This window comes from Knufia obscura (assembly GCF_036327395.1).
Source record: "Knufia obscura strain CCFEE 5817 isolate CBS 148926 chromosome Unknown scaffold_7, whole genome shotgun sequence".
NCBI classification, from domain to species: Eukaryota; Fungi; Ascomycota; class Eurotiomycetes; order Chaetothyriales; family Trichomeriaceae; genus Knufia; species Knufia obscura.
In genome coordinates this window covers 655,516-671,232 of record NW_027042693.1, presented here as the reverse complement: position 1 = coordinate 671,232, position 15,717 = coordinate 655,516, and the positions used below count along the sequence as shown (strand labels likewise).

General features: G+C 50.7%; 7 protein-coding genes across 7 annotated transcripts; 4 read left to right on the top strand and 3 right to left on the bottom strand.

The window, feature by feature from the left end:
- Positions 1–282: 282 nt before the first annotated feature.
- Positions 283–1,246, top strand: PMZ80_006445 (uncharacterized protein; the record flags this gene model as incomplete). Its single annotated transcript, XM_064874858.1, has 2 exons — positions 283–1,104; positions 1,154–1,246. 2 exons carry the CDS (start codon positions 283–285, stop codon positions 1,244–1,246), a joined length of 915 nt encoding a protein of 304 aa, XP_064729258.1.
- A 597-nt stretch (positions 1,247–1,843) lies between these two features.
- On the top strand, positions 1,844–2,404 carry PMZ80_006444 (uncharacterized protein; the record flags this gene model as incomplete). Its single annotated transcript, XM_064874857.1, has 1 exon — positions 1,844–2,404. The coding sequence occupies one exon, from the start codon at positions 1,844–1,846 to the stop codon at positions 2,402–2,404; it is 561 nt and encodes a 186-aa protein (XP_064729257.1).
- Positions 2,405–4,245: 1,841 nt separating this feature from the next.
- PMZ80_006443 (uncharacterized protein) lies at positions 4,246–6,110 on the top strand (the record flags this gene model as incomplete). Its single annotated transcript, XM_064874856.1, has 5 exons — positions 4,246–4,512; positions 4,689–5,028; positions 5,081–5,773; positions 5,829–6,034; positions 6,084–6,110. The coding sequence occupies 5 exons, from the start codon at positions 4,246–4,248 to the stop codon at positions 6,108–6,110; spliced, it is 1,533 nt and encodes a 510-aa protein (XP_064729256.1).
- Positions 6,111–7,043: 933 nt separating this feature from the next.
- PMZ80_006442 (uncharacterized protein) lies at positions 7,044–8,165 on the bottom strand (the record flags this gene model as incomplete). The annotated part of the gene is made up of 1 exon (XM_064874855.1): positions 7,044–8,165. The coding sequence occupies one exon, from the start codon at positions 8,163–8,165 to the stop codon at positions 7,044–7,046; it is 1,122 nt and encodes a 373-aa protein (XP_064729255.1).
- A 641-nt stretch (positions 8,166–8,806) lies between these two features.
- On the bottom strand, positions 8,807–9,931 carry PMZ80_006441 (uncharacterized protein; the record flags this gene model as incomplete). The annotated part of the gene is made up of 2 exons (XM_064874854.1): positions 8,807–9,525; positions 9,841–9,931. The coding sequence occupies 2 exons, from the start codon at positions 9,929–9,931 to the stop codon at positions 8,807–8,809; spliced, it is 810 nt and encodes a 269-aa protein (XP_064729254.1).
- A 1,022-nt stretch (positions 9,932–10,953) lies between these two features.
- On the top strand, positions 10,954–12,000 carry PMZ80_006440 (uncharacterized protein; the record flags this gene model as incomplete). Its single annotated transcript, XM_064874853.1, has 2 exons — positions 10,954–10,986; positions 11,122–12,000. 2 exons carry the CDS (start codon positions 10,954–10,956, stop codon positions 11,998–12,000), a joined length of 912 nt encoding a protein of 303 aa, XP_064729253.1.
- Positions 12,001–12,378: 378 nt separating this feature from the next.
- On the bottom strand, positions 12,379–13,929 carry PMZ80_006439 (uncharacterized protein; the record flags this gene model as incomplete). The annotated part of the gene is made up of 1 exon (XM_064874852.1): positions 12,379–13,929. The coding sequence occupies one exon, from the start codon at positions 13,927–13,929 to the stop codon at positions 12,379–12,381; it is 1,551 nt and encodes a 516-aa protein (XP_064729252.1).
- Between the last annotated feature and the right edge of the window lie 1,788 nt (positions 13,930–15,717).

Genomic DNA, 15,717 nt, shown 5'->3' with positions numbered 1-15,717 from the left:
GCAGTAATTAAATGGTTGTGACTGTGAACCTCGAAAAGTCGTCCCGCACTGCTGTTTGACGCGTTTGTCCCTCCAGCGGTCTCCCCGCGATGCCGTGAAGATGATTGGCCGACGATCATCCGCCCCGAATCCAGCCTCGAGTCGGAGATCGTGCTCAGCCTTGCTGCTGAGAATGGCAATTGCGGACTTCGAAACACGAGGGAAGGAACGACCACAGCTCATCGAGACATCCGACAACATCGACCTCGCCATCGGTCTGAGTCCGGACTTCGGCTTAGCACCATGAATACACTTCAGCCATCGTGCCGGGCTGTCACATCAGCATCGACTACTTCTATCCCTATATTCCGAGCACAATTACCCATCCGAACTTTCTCCTCGTCTACCATCCTTTCAGCACAAAAGGTCCAATCAGCAAGCGCCAAAGCGGCAGCTCAGAAAGCTAAGCAGAAACGAAAGAAGAAGAAACATGTCGTCTATAAGATGCCCAACATGAATGATCTGACACAATATACCTTATGCGATGCGATACAGTACATCAAAGCCTTTGAAGTAGGCCACTCACCATCAATACCGAAGTACGACCTTGCAATCCGGCTGAAGACGAAGAAGGACGGTCCGGTCTTAAGGAATCAGATCAAGCTACCTTATAGTGTCAAGACTGATATCCGAGTGTGCGTGCTTGCAGATCCGAATTCAAAAGCTGGGAAGCAAGCCAAGGAAGCTGGTGCCGCCCTCGTTGGGTTGGAAGACGTCTTCGAGCAGGTCAAGAACGGCAAGATCGACTTCGACAGATGCATAACTACACCTGAGAATCTACCACAGATTGGCAAAGCAGGTCTACCAAGGATATTAGGTCCCAGAGGGCTGATGCCCAGTGTAAAGTTGGGCACCGTGACGGACAATGTGAGCACAAGTGTAAAGAATCTGCTTGGTGGAAGCACCTACAGGGAGAGACAGGGTGTGATAAGGATGGCCGTGGGTCAGTTGGGCTTTACCGCCGAACAAGTAAGAGATAACGTGAAAGCCTTCATCACCCAAGTCAAAAAGGAAGGCAATGCCATGGCTGAAGCTCAGAACTTCTACAAGGAGGTATACGAAGTGGTAAGTTGAAACATGAACTGATGCAGATGGTGAGCTAACGTGGTCACAGGTTTTGAGCTCAACACATTCGCCTGGCTTTTCATTGAATGGTGAATTCAGAAGGGCAGACTCTGTGCCGACTCAGCAGTTGGCTGTTGCGTAATGTATCAATATGTACAGACTCTCGAGCGGCCTTTTTTTCGAGCGGCAACATCATGTGTGCTTGACAAATGTGCCAATTGCCAATATGTTCGTAATTGTCGAACAGCTGCAAATAATCTTTACTTCTGACCAGGGCCATTGAAGTTCAACTTACAGCGGCAGGCACTCACCCTATCAGTCTACTTTCAGGACAAGTCACCATTGCTACTTTACGACTCTTGAGAGAGTATCACTTCCACCTACTGCTCGACCCGACTGCTTCCAATTCTATCGAACCTGATACTACATTGGAGAAGGCCTGTACCGGTTGGTCAGCGTGCTCGCGAGTCCAGATCGATCTCTCGAAGAACAATACCCGAGCAATTCCCAAAGATGGTCCGCTTGATCGACTTGCCAGTACTGGACATTAACAGGAGTGCAAGACGCACAGGCTATGATTCGATGTCATCTTGGAAGTGAAAGCTATTCACAAAGGAACACTAGAATGCCACCTAGTGATACTAGACCAGGAAAGAATTGTCTTTCAACAAACGCACACTGTTCGTCTCATGCTTCATCGCGCCCAAACACGAACTTTTTCATCTTTACCAAAGCGATCATGGATGTTCTCTACCAACACCCATTCGGGGATCACGAACTGATCGCACTGCTACAACACGATTATTCATGGCTATATCGTCATCCTAGAGTCGCCGAAGCGTTGCGCGACAACATCTTCCTATCCAGTCGTCCTTGGAAGACCTGGGCTGAATTACGAAAAGGACGAGGCTGGCGAGAAATAGCCAAAATTAAGCGGCCAAACCACGACTCAAGCCAATCGCAGCAACCGATACCGCCCATTCTCCTCGCCAAAGACGGCCACTTTCAGTCATCGTCAAGGCTTACCTTTGCGCCAGCTATGGCCACTTTCAACGACCTCCCACCTGAGTTGATTGAGACGATTTTCAAGTATCTTCAGTGCGACGTTCATGCCTATTCGCAGCACCTCATTCTCGTTGCAGGCGTGTCTCGTAGATGGGACGCGATCGCTTTCAGGTTGTATGCTAAAACGTATTCGAATGAACCTTTCAATATGTCTCTGAAACAAGTACGAGGTCTGTGGAAGAACCTCCAATCACATGACGGGTGGAAGGGCGAAAGGCAGCTGTGGATGACCTGAGTTTACACCGGCCACAATTGGTTGCGCACAGCGTTGTCATTATTTGCATGCAGGTTGTGCTGCAAACACCGATTGGAAAACATGTTCTGGTCTCCGGCATCCTTTGCAGTCGATAACTTCGACTATCTACCGTCTCAAGATGGCAAAGTTCAACGACCTGCTCTCGAATCGACCGAAAGTATCCTTGAACATTTCGAAGATGAAAAGCACGGATTGGCTAGTTGTCTCCTTACTGTCTCCGAAGTGTGCTCTCACTGACACGACATTGCTTCGGCTGGTACCTGTATACATATTTCAGAACAGCCTCCGATCACAGACAGGCACATGTGACCTGTGGGACTGGGCTATATGCCAGGAATATAGGAAGGACACATTGTTCCGCTGTGCATGATGGATGGCCCAATCAGACTGTGAAACGCTCAGAAAGCCAGAGGCTGTCACAATCAAATACATGTCTCTCTTGAACATGAAAATGGCGATCTGGTTACGACCAGCAGCCAAAACCTCATTCATTCTCTACAGCTCACCACTCTTGCGGAAGCATGTCTAAAATGGTACAACATCTCTCAGAACACAACCGTGCTGGGTGCGAAACATGATATCACAGAAGGGGAAATGCAAAGAGCATATTGGCCATTTGTGGAAGTCATCATTGTCATGGCCGAAGAGGGAGAAAGAGCAGGGCATTGTAGACGCTATCATGAGCTAGTATGGGACGGGGCATCGAGCTCCAGACTGTACTTCGGTGTGCACCACGCCATAAACCCCCGGTGCTCGTACGTCCAGGAACAGTCATGGTTGTAGAGAAATAACGCCAAGTTCATCCATGCCTCGAGATTCCCGCTTGTTCGTACTAACATCACTGCAAATTCGTCTCTAAATTGTGATTCGAGCATACCAGCTGCATTGGTGGGATTTCCCCTGAATTCATTATGCTTGCTTGGATTTCTTTTTCCTTACAAATCTCTCAGACAGTACCAGCCAGGTTGAGGAGATGCCTCGGATTGTGAACGTGAGCACTCCTTTCCGCTGAACTTGCCTAAATTATCAATTGAGATTTGTTCAGAAGCGCTCTCTTTATTTTCCAGGGGTGTGGGAGGTCCAGAAACTAGCGCTAATACTAATATGGCTTAGTGCTCGCACCGGATGGGAGCCACGTGCAAACACGTGCGCTGCATAAATTCATAGATCTCAGAAACCTTCGCAACAATTTGCTTAATTCGTCCGCCTCCGTCCGATAGTTCGACTTGGCCGGCATACAAATCTCTATACAGACAGCTCTGAACCATGACACGCCAACACTGACACTTCCCTCGCATCGCCAAGGTCTTGGTACCCCGGATGCGTCACCTTGTGACCAATAACAGCCATGCTCCCCCGCAGTACACCCCTGGCGGTCTCGTCTATTTGGGAATGCGTGGAAGGATTCGTCCGCTGATGTCTACTACCTCGGGCACTCGCTCGCTACAAGTAAACCATCGATACGACGAACAGTCACAAACAGGTATTTACCCCGTTATATTGATGGCGCGCTACCCCAAAGGTCTGGGAACAACAGCACTTCTAGACTAGCACGCAATCTGAGTGGTGCGTTCGATAGGACAAACCGTTCCACCCGTTGTATCGATCAAATGTTTCATGAGGGGTTTACTGTACATGTCCTACCCCGGTAGTAATGCTTACCGAAAGTCTAGACAAGCCGATAGGACTACAAGAAGCAATGACCACCAGCGGCTCAAACATACTTTGTGCTGCTCTATCACCTTTGCTGAAGCAGCGTTGTGTTCAGCCTCTTCTGACTCCTATTGACTACTACCTTCTGTACTGCGACTGACGCCAAGATGGCCGAAAAGGCGGATATCGAGCAGGTACCGACAACCGAAGAACGAAGGCCATCAACCACAATCGAAGATCTCAAGAAGACTACCACGCTCGATACGTTACACAACGATGAAGCCGTCAAGGTCCTCGCGACATATGCTGGTGACGAGACGTGGACTCCAGCTGAGGAGAAGAGAGTAGTGAAACAGATTGACCGGCGGCTGCTGCCCCTGCTGGTCCTGACGTATGGCCTTCAGTACTATGACAAGGCCATGCTTTCGCAGGCGGTATGTATTCCAGTTGCACAATTCTCTCCCTCTTTAGCCGAACGAACCCATGCTCGGACGCAGCAATTCACGGCATGTGTACAGCGACTTGACTCAAGCATTCACCAAGCACTTGGCGCGACCTTAGCCTCAAGGATCCACCTCTCTTTCACTGTCAGCAACTAACTCCTCCCCAGGCAATCTTCGGCCTCCGCACCGACCTCGGACTCAGCATCGGAAACCGCTACTCCTTCAGCGCCTCAATCTTCTACCTAGGCTTCATCGTCGGCGCAACCCCCGCCATAATAATCGCCCAACGCTACCCCATCGAGCGCGTTGCCTTCACAATCGTGATAGTATGGGGCGCCTGCCTGATGTGCACAGCCGCATGCCACAACTACCAAAGCCTTTACGCCCAGCGGTTCTTCCTCGGGTTCTTGGAGAGCGGCGTAAGCCCGATGTTCATGCTCATCGTGGCGGGCTTCTACAAGAAGGATGAGCAGGCGTTGAGAATGGGGGCTTGGTATTGTGCTACTGGTGAGCAGACGTGATTCCTTTCGTTCTGTTATGTGCAGCTAACACGCATCAGGCTACGTCTCCATCTTCGCACCCCTAATCAACTACGGTCTCGGCCACATCTCCGGCGCCCTCTCCCCCTGGAAATACATGTACCTCGTCGCCGGCGCCATAACCATCCTCTGGGCCTTCGTCATCCTCTTCTACATGCCGCCCGATCCAATCCGAATGAAAGGCCTCAGCGATCGAGAGCGGTACATCGCCGTAGCCCGCATGCGCGTCAATAACGCCGGTGTTCGAAACACGCATTTCAAGAAGGCGCAGGTGTGGGAGGTTCTCGTTGATCTCAGGTTCTGGATTGTATTCGCGATGGCATTTCTGATTATGATTGCGAATGGGCCTGTCAGCTCATTTATCCCGATCATTATCAATTCGTTTGGATTTGGGGCGTTGGAGAGTCTGTTGTTGACTATGCCGGCTGGGGCGGTCATTGGGACGATTGAGTTGTTGGCACCGTATTTGGCGTATAAGTTCCCGGGAAATCGGACTTGGTTGATTCTGATTTGTCAGTGTGGGACTATATTGGCATCTTTGCTGCTTTGGCTGCTGCCGCAGGGGTCGACTGGTGGGCTGCTGTTTGCTTGTTATATTCTTGCGAGTTTTGGTGGTGGGTATGCGGTGCTTATGGGTGTGCAGACGGCGAATACGGCGGGGTATACGAAGAAGTCTGTCACGGCATCAGGGATATTCTTGGGGTATTGTCTAGGTATGTTCATGCTTTCTCATTTTCATCCAAACCCGAGTCATGCTAACACTAGCAGGCAACTTTGTCGGTCCACTCATCTTCAAGCCTGCCGATGCTCCTGAGTATAACTCTGGTTTCCTTATTGTGACCGTCACTTCGATAGTTGCAGGACTTCTAGCCGTCGTGTATCGATATGTCTGTATCTGGGAGAACAAGAAGAGGGACAGAGCTGGTGCTGAAGCTTTCGATCATGCCTATGAGGATGATCTGACGGATATGAAGGTATGTATCGACAAGTTGTATCAGGCTTTCTTGCTAACCTGGCTCGCAGAACCCGCAATTCCGGTACCAGCTGTAATTGCTAGATGTGCTTCAAAGAGCAATCGAAAGTGTTCAGGATAGACCCTTTGGAAGCGCTTGAGGTAATACAGCCACCTCTTAAAGCTTACCAAGTGAGGCTTGATGTATTTGTCCAAATGTCCGTCAGCCCTGTTACCGAGGTCCTGCCTGAATAACGTGCCCTCTGTGATCTTGATGAAGAGCTTCCCTGGGATAGAGTTTTCATGATCGCAGGTTCCTGATCCGCATTCTGTTTCTGCAGCGCAGACTTCAGACATGTTGTTCTCGTTCCAAGCTTCCCAATTCATAAAAGGTGCTATGTGTTTGAAAGCCAGATAGACCATGCCAGGATAATTCACCCATGAAGGACTCCAGGTCTTGCCGTGCTTTTCTTCAAATGCCTTGTAAGCGGTGTCAGATCTCTAGGCACAGAACCGCTTAAGGATCAAGACGATATTAGACTCTTCGTCGATCATCCCAAGGTAGAGGTATTGGACGATCATGTGAACGAGCTCTGGAGGAAGATCGAAGATATGTGCCATGCTTGGTATCTTATGATGAAGGATGATACTTGCGATTGATGTGCCTTCAGACCATGCAGCTTGGGTAGATGGATGAAGAAGACCAACAATGAAGATTTATGTGAACTTGTTCTAGCGCTTCTTGATGATGTGCAAAGGACGCCCAAGAGCGCGCTCTTGCCTCATGCCTCGATAGATGACTGTCGCACCTGCCTTGAGAGAATGAACTGCTCGCGACGACCTTGGGAAGCCGAATCGTCCTTTCTTTCTCTTATGTGACCTTTCTCATACCTAGCAACTTTGCCGCTTGACTTTGGCGATCCGATTCAGGTAAGAGACACATGGTCTCAATTGTCGTTGAATATGCATCAAGCTCATCAAGCCTTTTTCGTAAGTCGTTTCTCATCACTTCATTTTGTCCACAATATTCTTCATCTACCCAACAGCCCTCTCAAGCGTGCTTCAGCGTCTTCATCTTCGACCCTTCGACCTCTCGAGAACCACGAGGTTAGTGCTGAGTAATCAGCTGCAATCCAACCACCGAACCTACCGCCTGTGGTTGGTCGACTGCGAGGAGAGATAGAGGTCTGAGTAGGACTGGTGTCATCATGCGGGTATATGGGATCCTGCCTCCTTGGCCCGGAAACGGAGTGTACGCGGTTGGCTTCGACAGAAAGATACATATTGGAAACTACAGCTTCGGCTGGGCCACGATTGGAAAGCGCTGGACTTCGTTCTCGCAAGTCAGCAAACGCTGGCGTTGAGGGCAGTAAGGAACTCGCTGGCTCTGGCTGAATTGCTGCGGGCGATGAATGAGTTCGCACAGGCGAGGCCACATCTGGCCTGGCAACCGTTGAAAAGACATCTGCATCACTATTTATTCTAGCTGGTCGAGGAACAGCTTGCAGTCTTTCGAGCAGGCCATACGCTGCTGAGCCGGAGTTGCTACCCTCGACCAAACTGGCATCCTCATTCAAAATCATGACATTGTCATCATCATATCTCTCAATATTGGCTGGACCAACTTCATGACCTTGCTCAAGTCCGAGCACAATTTCTCCCTGCGGTGGCATTTGAGCTTCATGCTGATCCGCCAACACAAATCTGCTCCGACCCAATATCTCAGCTATGGTGTTCAGGTCACCCTCAATATCCTCATGTATTGCATCGAGGATCCCCTGTATACTGAACTCTTCCTTCGCGGGCAATCCCGACTCCTTGTCAATTTTCATGGGCCGACGACTCATCCTCGGAAACTGGTTGTTGTGATTGTGGGCATTCGCAGAATTAATCCTCGCTACAACGGGTTGCGATGGAATTGTCGTCGTGCTTCTTGCTCCCGTAGAGGCAGAGGCCAAGTTTCTCGAGAAGCTGGATCGAGAGCCATTGCGAGCGGATTGACCGTTGGGTAGAGGCGATAAGCTGCTACGATCGCTACGCAAGTAGCTGGATGGTGGCTGCGATCGAGTTTGGGCATCTCGAGCACCGCCTTGATTGAGAAAGGACCAACCGTCCTGGGACCTGCCCGACGACGTGTCTGGTCTGACGTCCATATTCTCACGGAGCTGAGAAGACAACTCAGCGGGTAAAAACAGAGCGAGCAGTCACAAGCTTCAGGTGTAAGCGATTGAGAGGTCTGGCGTCGCCGCAGGCATTTCACGGTGCTCCTGTCGCATCGGTTCAGCACTATCGCACGTACGACAACTTGAAATGGAAGCTTGTACCTTGCACTTCAACGGATCCTGGACAGTAGAAGCAGAATCAAGTGGTGCGACAGAAGCTCCAAGATGCCTCGAACGCATCGACTGCAAGATGCAATGTAGGTAGATCCGTGTCGATCTGTGAGTGGAGCAACAATGTCTCCGACCCTCCAACTCATATCGAGCGCGATACTAGCCCGAACGAACGACCTTGTTCTGCAAGTCGGAAGCAACCACAGCCCGAGATCTTTCACGACAGTCTACTCTACTGGATCTATCAGTCGGAATTGGATCCAAGCCGATGTGTCTCACGGCAGGACAAACACAGCACCAAGACGCACAGGATAAATTCTTGAACTCTATCATCATTTCTCATGTCGCATGATATCTGTCTTGGTATCGATCTTTCTGGTCGGGTATCGATGTCCTGGCCTGCCGAGCTATCTCAAAGACGAAGCCATGAACACCGTGTGACCACTCGCAAGCGGCTATTCTCAATCCCAGCCTTTCTGGGGCAAAGCCGACAAGTCCTCAGAATGCTTAGGGTTTGCAGCATAGTACCACTCTGACGTCCTTGGAGTCAAGCCCATCGACTTCATGGACTTGGACGCAACAGACCTGAATGACTTTGATTTCTTCGGTGCAGCAACAGCAGCAGTACTCGGGATCGGGGGCGGGACGAAGACTCCTGCCGCTGGCGGTGTGGCCCCTCTATTCACATCGTACACTCGCTGCATTTCTTGCACTCGCCGCACAGGTGGTGTGTCTTGCATTCTCTTGAAGGGTCCTCCACCTTCTTGCTTCCGTACCATCCTCTTTCGTGCAAATAGTGCCAGAAAAACAATAGCAGCGATACCAATGATACCAAGTGCTATGCCTATCCCGGCTGCTGCTCCTCTGCTAAGACCGCCACTTCCACCATCTTCGTCCTTCTTCCCTCCTTCCTCCGAACTCGAGGATGTGGCCGTTGCGCTGGCTGATCCCGATGTCGAAGCTGTGGCCGGAGTGGTCGAAGATGCAACTGATGTGCTCGTGGCTATAGTGGAGGCGCTCGAGCTGGTTGAGGTAGGACTTGAGCTCGCAGAGGAGGAAGCAGAACTTTCGTCCCCGTTCTCCAGCGTCTCGGTGTCGAAAAGGTTATTGGAAGTGTATACCAGAGCACCAGTCCGAACGTCAGGCTGTGTATCGCAGCCAATGTTGCCTACATAAACGACTGGTATGTGTTAGTTCGGTCCATGCGTCCAGGTGTTCTGATGACCTACAATTGCCGAGGATCACAGTTCCTTCCTGGCTTTGCAAGCATGTCGCGCAGTCCGGGGCTTCATCTTGATAGGCGTTGTTGCTCTGACTGCAGTACTCAAATGGGCTCTGAAAGAAACTTCGTCCGCCCACGGTGGAAAATGCAGAGCTGATGTTGGTACATTGATTCGAGCAGTCTGAGATCGGTTCTGCCGGCTTTCCAGACAAGCACGTCTGTTGCACGGAGCTCAGGTAATCTGTATCCCGTCAGCAAAACGCGAGAATCAACCTCCGGGAGTCTCGGATACTGACATAGAAATAGTATCGAGTCCGTCATATACCCGCTCTCGTACGAGCTTGTTTGCAGACACATGAGACATTGCGACAACGTCTCACCCTTTGTGGTGTTGGTGAAGTCATCATCTGTGCATACGATGTCGGCGGATGAGGTTGCGGTGTCGCCATTACACGAATCGTAGCATGGTGAACCTTGGATCGCTGACAGGGATAACACCCGGCTGGTAAAGGCAAAAACGAGAAGAGTCAAGAAGAGGTTGCCGCTCATCTCATGATCTGATGAATGGCTTAAATGGACGTGATTGACGGTTGGTTGCTATTAAGATACGGTCGGATTAGGATATCGTGGGGGTATTGAGTATTAAGCGAGGATGTTGCAAAAGAGCGGAACGTGCATAACAGCACTGTGAACGAGCGTATGTAGTTGGGCTGAAGACCGGGATCACAACAGAGGCGTCGAGGAACTCACATCAAGGATGACAAGAAACAAAAGACCGTGCGAAACCAAAGCAACAAGCGACGCTGGCGCTTCTCATCCGCGTGGTGGACTGGTCATTTCCAACAAGGTTCCTCGGCACATTTCTCCATTGAACTCAGAACAGCCCGATCGAGCTTCCATGTGCTCATCCTGGCCGGTCTGGCCATGCTTCACAGAGAACAAGAGAACAAGAGAACGAGAAGCCGCATAAAGCACTTGTTCCGTGTGAATAATTGAACCTTCCCAACATATCCGGCCAGGAGAAAGGAAAGAGCAAATCGGATGTGAAGCGTACCTGGCACTAACATAGATTAGCGGGATCTCATTTCCACAAGCGTTGTGATTGTTCCCGAAAGAGCTTAGAGCACGAGTTTAGCTCCGGCAGTAAGCGTAGGGAAATTGCGAGCCTCATCGCAGCTTCCGCCAGAACATACGGCCCGCATGACGTTCATACGAGTTGCATACAAGCGATGACCGACGACGTCCACATTGTTGTCGCATGACAATTGCTCAATGAGGGTTCCTGTACCTCCCGCATAAATCTCATACGCACGATCTGCGAACAAAAGCCTTGATCGATATTTTCCCCGTTATCGAAATCGCGAACCACTAGTGACTGCGCCCAACATGGCATCAGCAACACCTGGAACCCACTCCTATGTACGTCCTCGTCACCAGTGAACCTCCTTCCCCCACCAGCGCTTCGTCGCTGCCTCCGCCTCCCACCACCTCTGTTCGCGTCTGCACAACCCACAATCACACCCCATACACCACAACTGACCACCTCCACCGCAGTTCTCTGACCCCATCGAATCAGACTCCTCCGAGACCTACAACTACGACACCGACACCGACACCCCCCTCCCCTTCCCCTTACCCCTCAACCGCACAGCCTTCCTCAACCCCTCCTTCAGCGCCTCATCCTTCCTCTCAACCCTCCAAAACCGCTTCCAAACACTCGAGGACCTCCAATCCGAACTCCAGGATCTCCTTCGGTCTCTGAACAGGGAATTGGTCGACCTGGTGAACGACAACTACACTGAATTTCTGAGTTTGGGGGAGAAGTTACGGGGTGGGGAGGAACGGATTGAGGAGGTTAGAGTTGGATTACTTGGGTTTCGGGGGGATGTGGGTGGGGTTAGAGATTTGGTTAGTGAACGGGGGGATGAGGTAAGGGGTTTGCTTGGGGAGAAGAGGGGTTTGAGGAGGGATGGGGCGGTTGGGAGGGGGTTGTTGGAGGTTGATGAACGGCTTGAGGAGTTGGAGGGACGGTTGGGGATTGCGCAGCATGGTGTGGAGAAATTGAGCAAGAATGATGCGCCAGAAGATGATACGCAGATTGGAGATTTCAAAGACTGGGACGAATCGTGGACAGCTGATGATATGGATGAATTGGATTTGATGCCTAGCGATTATGAAGAGGAGGACGAGAAGACACAGCAAGACAGCGATATACCTCGGCGGTTGAGGCGCAATCTAGAGCAGCTGCAGATCATACAAGTTCTGAGTAAGAGGTGTGGCGAGCAGCATCCGTTCATACTGGCGCAACGAGACCGAATATCGCAGATCAAGGATGTCCTTAGGAGGGACCTTGAGAGTGCGATTAGGGCGCAGGGGGATGTTAAGGTGAAGCAGAGGATTATTAGGATGAGGAGTGGATTGGATGAAGAGTGATCGCGGAGTCAAGGTCGAATGCGGGTACTATATGCGACCTGCAAGATATGAGACGCGAAGTACGCAATACCATGGACACGACGAGCAGACAAATACGTTCGCACGATCAACAATAGTAGACTACGGTCCGAAAACGACCTGATGAGATACGCTACTCTCGGCCACTACATTCTATGAGGTACACATGTAATGCCTCTAAGACGAGATCTAGATATGTTGCTACTCTGCCATCGCTCGCTATCTGTGCACCATAGAAGCCACGATATCTTATGCTCCGGTCGCATTGCTCATGTAAACAGTAGTCCGTTGCCGTCGGCATCTATGCGTTCGCAAGCGCTGCATCTTCCTATCCACGAACGCCTAGCTGGCCGCCCGATTTCAGACAAGCTGTCGCAAAAGCCTACCAGCCTGTAGTCGAAATTGTAGCAACTCCGACCTCTTCCTCATTATCAACTCCTGCTGACGCTCGATTTCTTGCTTGGTCAGGACGTATCGACTTATGTCCATGCTCTTTTCCCTAGAGCCGTCCTCATGGTCTAAGACCGTGTCCTCGTCTACTGCCCTTCTCAGAACATCTGGATCGGCTAGCGCCAGAGTTCGCTTGTCAAGATAGGCGCATACCTTCTGAAGGTAGGTCTGAAGTAGTTTGATGAGTTGGGAGCCACTATCGTATAGCTCATCGACGTCCCAATGGTAAGCGTGTAGATCGATATCATCAAGCATGAGCCGTGCAGGGTCGATTTGATCCAAATGAGGAATAGAAATCAGCGGTTGTCCCAGATCTTCAACTTTTATGAATTCGTATCCATCCCAATACATGCCGTCAGACTCTTCGAGCACATTGTTGAAGAGGTCTATCAGGTCTTGTTTGATGGCGTCAGGTTCTTTAGACGGTTTCGTACCCAGGATATCTGCCTTGGTACGATCGGCAAGATCACTTTGACCAGGTATGTCCACAAGACAACTGCTGCTGCGAAGCGTGCGGAAAGGGTTGCAAAGGACCATGAAGCAGTCCTTGTTCGTGCCACCATCTGAACCATCCCTCGGTAGAAATCCAGTGCTGAGTTCGAGACGTTGGAGGCTTCCCACAGATCGTAGGGCAGCCTCATCTAGACTAAGGAGTTCTGACCAGCGTGTACCCATCTCAAACTCGTATTCAAGGACATCGTTTTCACAATCGGCATAGAGATTGACATGCCAGTTCTTGATTTGTCTCAGCGAAGGAAATCTGCCAAGAGCCTTTTGAATTGAGAATTCGCCGAAAACGTATGCTGTTGGCTCGATGAATTCACCAGCATAATAGACGACCCGTATGGTCTTATTGTTGTAAAGTATGTTTCTTCCTTCGATATTCAACATGCGACATGTAGCAAGGATCTGAGGATGCAGACTAAATCTGGCATACGGAGTATAGGGGTCAATTGGCACTGCGGGTGGCTTAAAGCGCTCCATATCGGTCTGTCGAAGGCACCTTTCTGGTCGCACAACGTCGTTCAACGTCTCTGGAGCGGTTTCATATGGTATCCTCGTCTGATCTACGCGCCCATTACACACGTTACACGTGCATATCTGCCACTTCTCAAGCTCGTCAAGGCGTCGTTGACCTGGTTCCGGGAACGAAAGATCAAGCTCAACGTCGACTTCCGCAAGTGAGTCCTTCTCATCATTGCTGTCTTGGTCGTCGCTATCCACATCTTCTTCACTATCCTCGTCATCGTCGTCGATGCCATAGATGCGATTTGTGACGAACCGAGGACAATGAAGCAACGGCTCAGTAGGGTCGTCCAAATTGAGCAGGTAGCCCAGTATCATCAGGCGTATTTCGGATGGAAGTCCGAGCAAAGATGGTGTGGCTGGTTGCATTCGTGTTGGTAGACATTTGTCGCTGTGTTGATGTTTTGCAACTAGTGCTAATTGTGCGGTTTCCATGATGTGCTCCCAAGTGCGAGAGGCAATGCGACTCGATAGGTAAGGAACTTCGCAGTGCAGTGTTGGTAGTCAACTGCTAACGGTATGTCAGACAATGGACCAACTTTGAAATTCAAGGAGCGATGGTAAGAGCGCTGCTGTGTGTATGTCGTGTCTCTAATTCAGGCTGCTGCCGTGAAAAGTCAGTTGAGGAAGGCGCCATTGTTGACCTTGCCAGATTTGACGCGTCGTATTACCAGTTTTCTAAAGACGCGTCACCGTGATGCTGCATGGCAAGAGCGGTTGCTTTCTGCGCAGGCGCGGGCCAACTTTGGAGGTTCCGGTGTTGAACAGAATGTGCAGTCGTGCGCGTGTAAAGATCTTCACCTGCCACCATTGCTCGCTACCATGTATAGACGTCCACAGCGGCATTTATTCGCAACACAATTTGCGACGATGCTATCCGCACTTTCACTCGCGCCTTCCTCATGTACGGAAGCGTGCTGGACGGACGATACCCGCTGCTGCTAGACAAACACCGTAGATGAGCCCTGCCACGGCACCTCCCAAGTGAGCAGCATGTCCCGTTGTCGACTTCTGTGAGTCCAGAAAAAACATGTCCCAAGCGAAATACCCAGCAGCTGCTGTCCACATAGGCACTTCAAAGCCATAGACTGTGGCCCTTGCTTGCGGAAATAGATATGCTGCCATGGCTGCCAGACCTGAGGTCACACCACTCAATCCGAGCGCATGTACTCGTCGATTCGAGAACTTCTCTCGCGACTGCTGCAGGAGGAATGCTGCACTACCTGCAAGGGCAGATGTGAGAATCACTCCAACAAAATGGATCGGTGGAAGCAAGATTGCGAACACTCTTGCAAACTGATTGAACGATACGGCATTAGCAAAGATGTGGCCAAAGCTGATGTGACTGAAAGCACTGGTGACAAGTGTCCACGGTTTGTGTTGTGCATCGCCAGGACTGAGGTAGAAGTTTCTTTCAAGGACTCGCCGGACACGATGCAGTGTACCTCGTGGCAGCAAGCGGTCAATCGATGCCCACACTTCGGAATCTGCTAACAACGTGCGCCCATCTCCCAGAGCGTACTGCCATGCTACAAAGACAGCCGCGCTGAAACCAAGGCAGCCGTTTTTGATGTAGTCATTGGTGGCGCTGCGGGACAACAACTGAGCGAGTAGAGAGCGATCGATGGCTGAAACGCTGCGAGGAGAAGCGCTCATCTTTCGTGGAGGATCTGTCTAGCTGAAGCTTCGATATCCGTCTCTCCCTCCGGGATGAACAGCAGGAAGCTTGAGCACAAGACGATGGCTGTTAGCAACCGCACACGCACAGTAAAACGCAGTCCTACAGACGGATCTGAATTTACTCTGACGACCGCACGAGAAGGCTGCAAGACCATGACAACTCCAGGAGATGTGATTGAGGAGTGATGCTATGTTTCTGCCTGAGGCATCAAGCATTATCTCCACTCTCGGCTAACTTCCTCAATATGTATGAGCCCTTCTGTCGCGAGCTTGCGTAACTGATTCCTGCTCAACGACGTCCCCTCGTAGGTAGCATCTTGAACCATGTAGCATAACACGATAGCGATGCTTCGTTCCGATTGATTACTTACTTGTGTGCGCTATGGCAACCATTATTCGCACGAGATGCGACCTGGCACAGACATGGGCCAACCAAACTTCCTGTGGTGTCGAGCTAAAGACGTCGATACGATGAACTAGAAGAAGATCTTTGGCTACTCAGCTCTATAGTATCCATCAATCAGTTGTACGGATGAGGCCTGA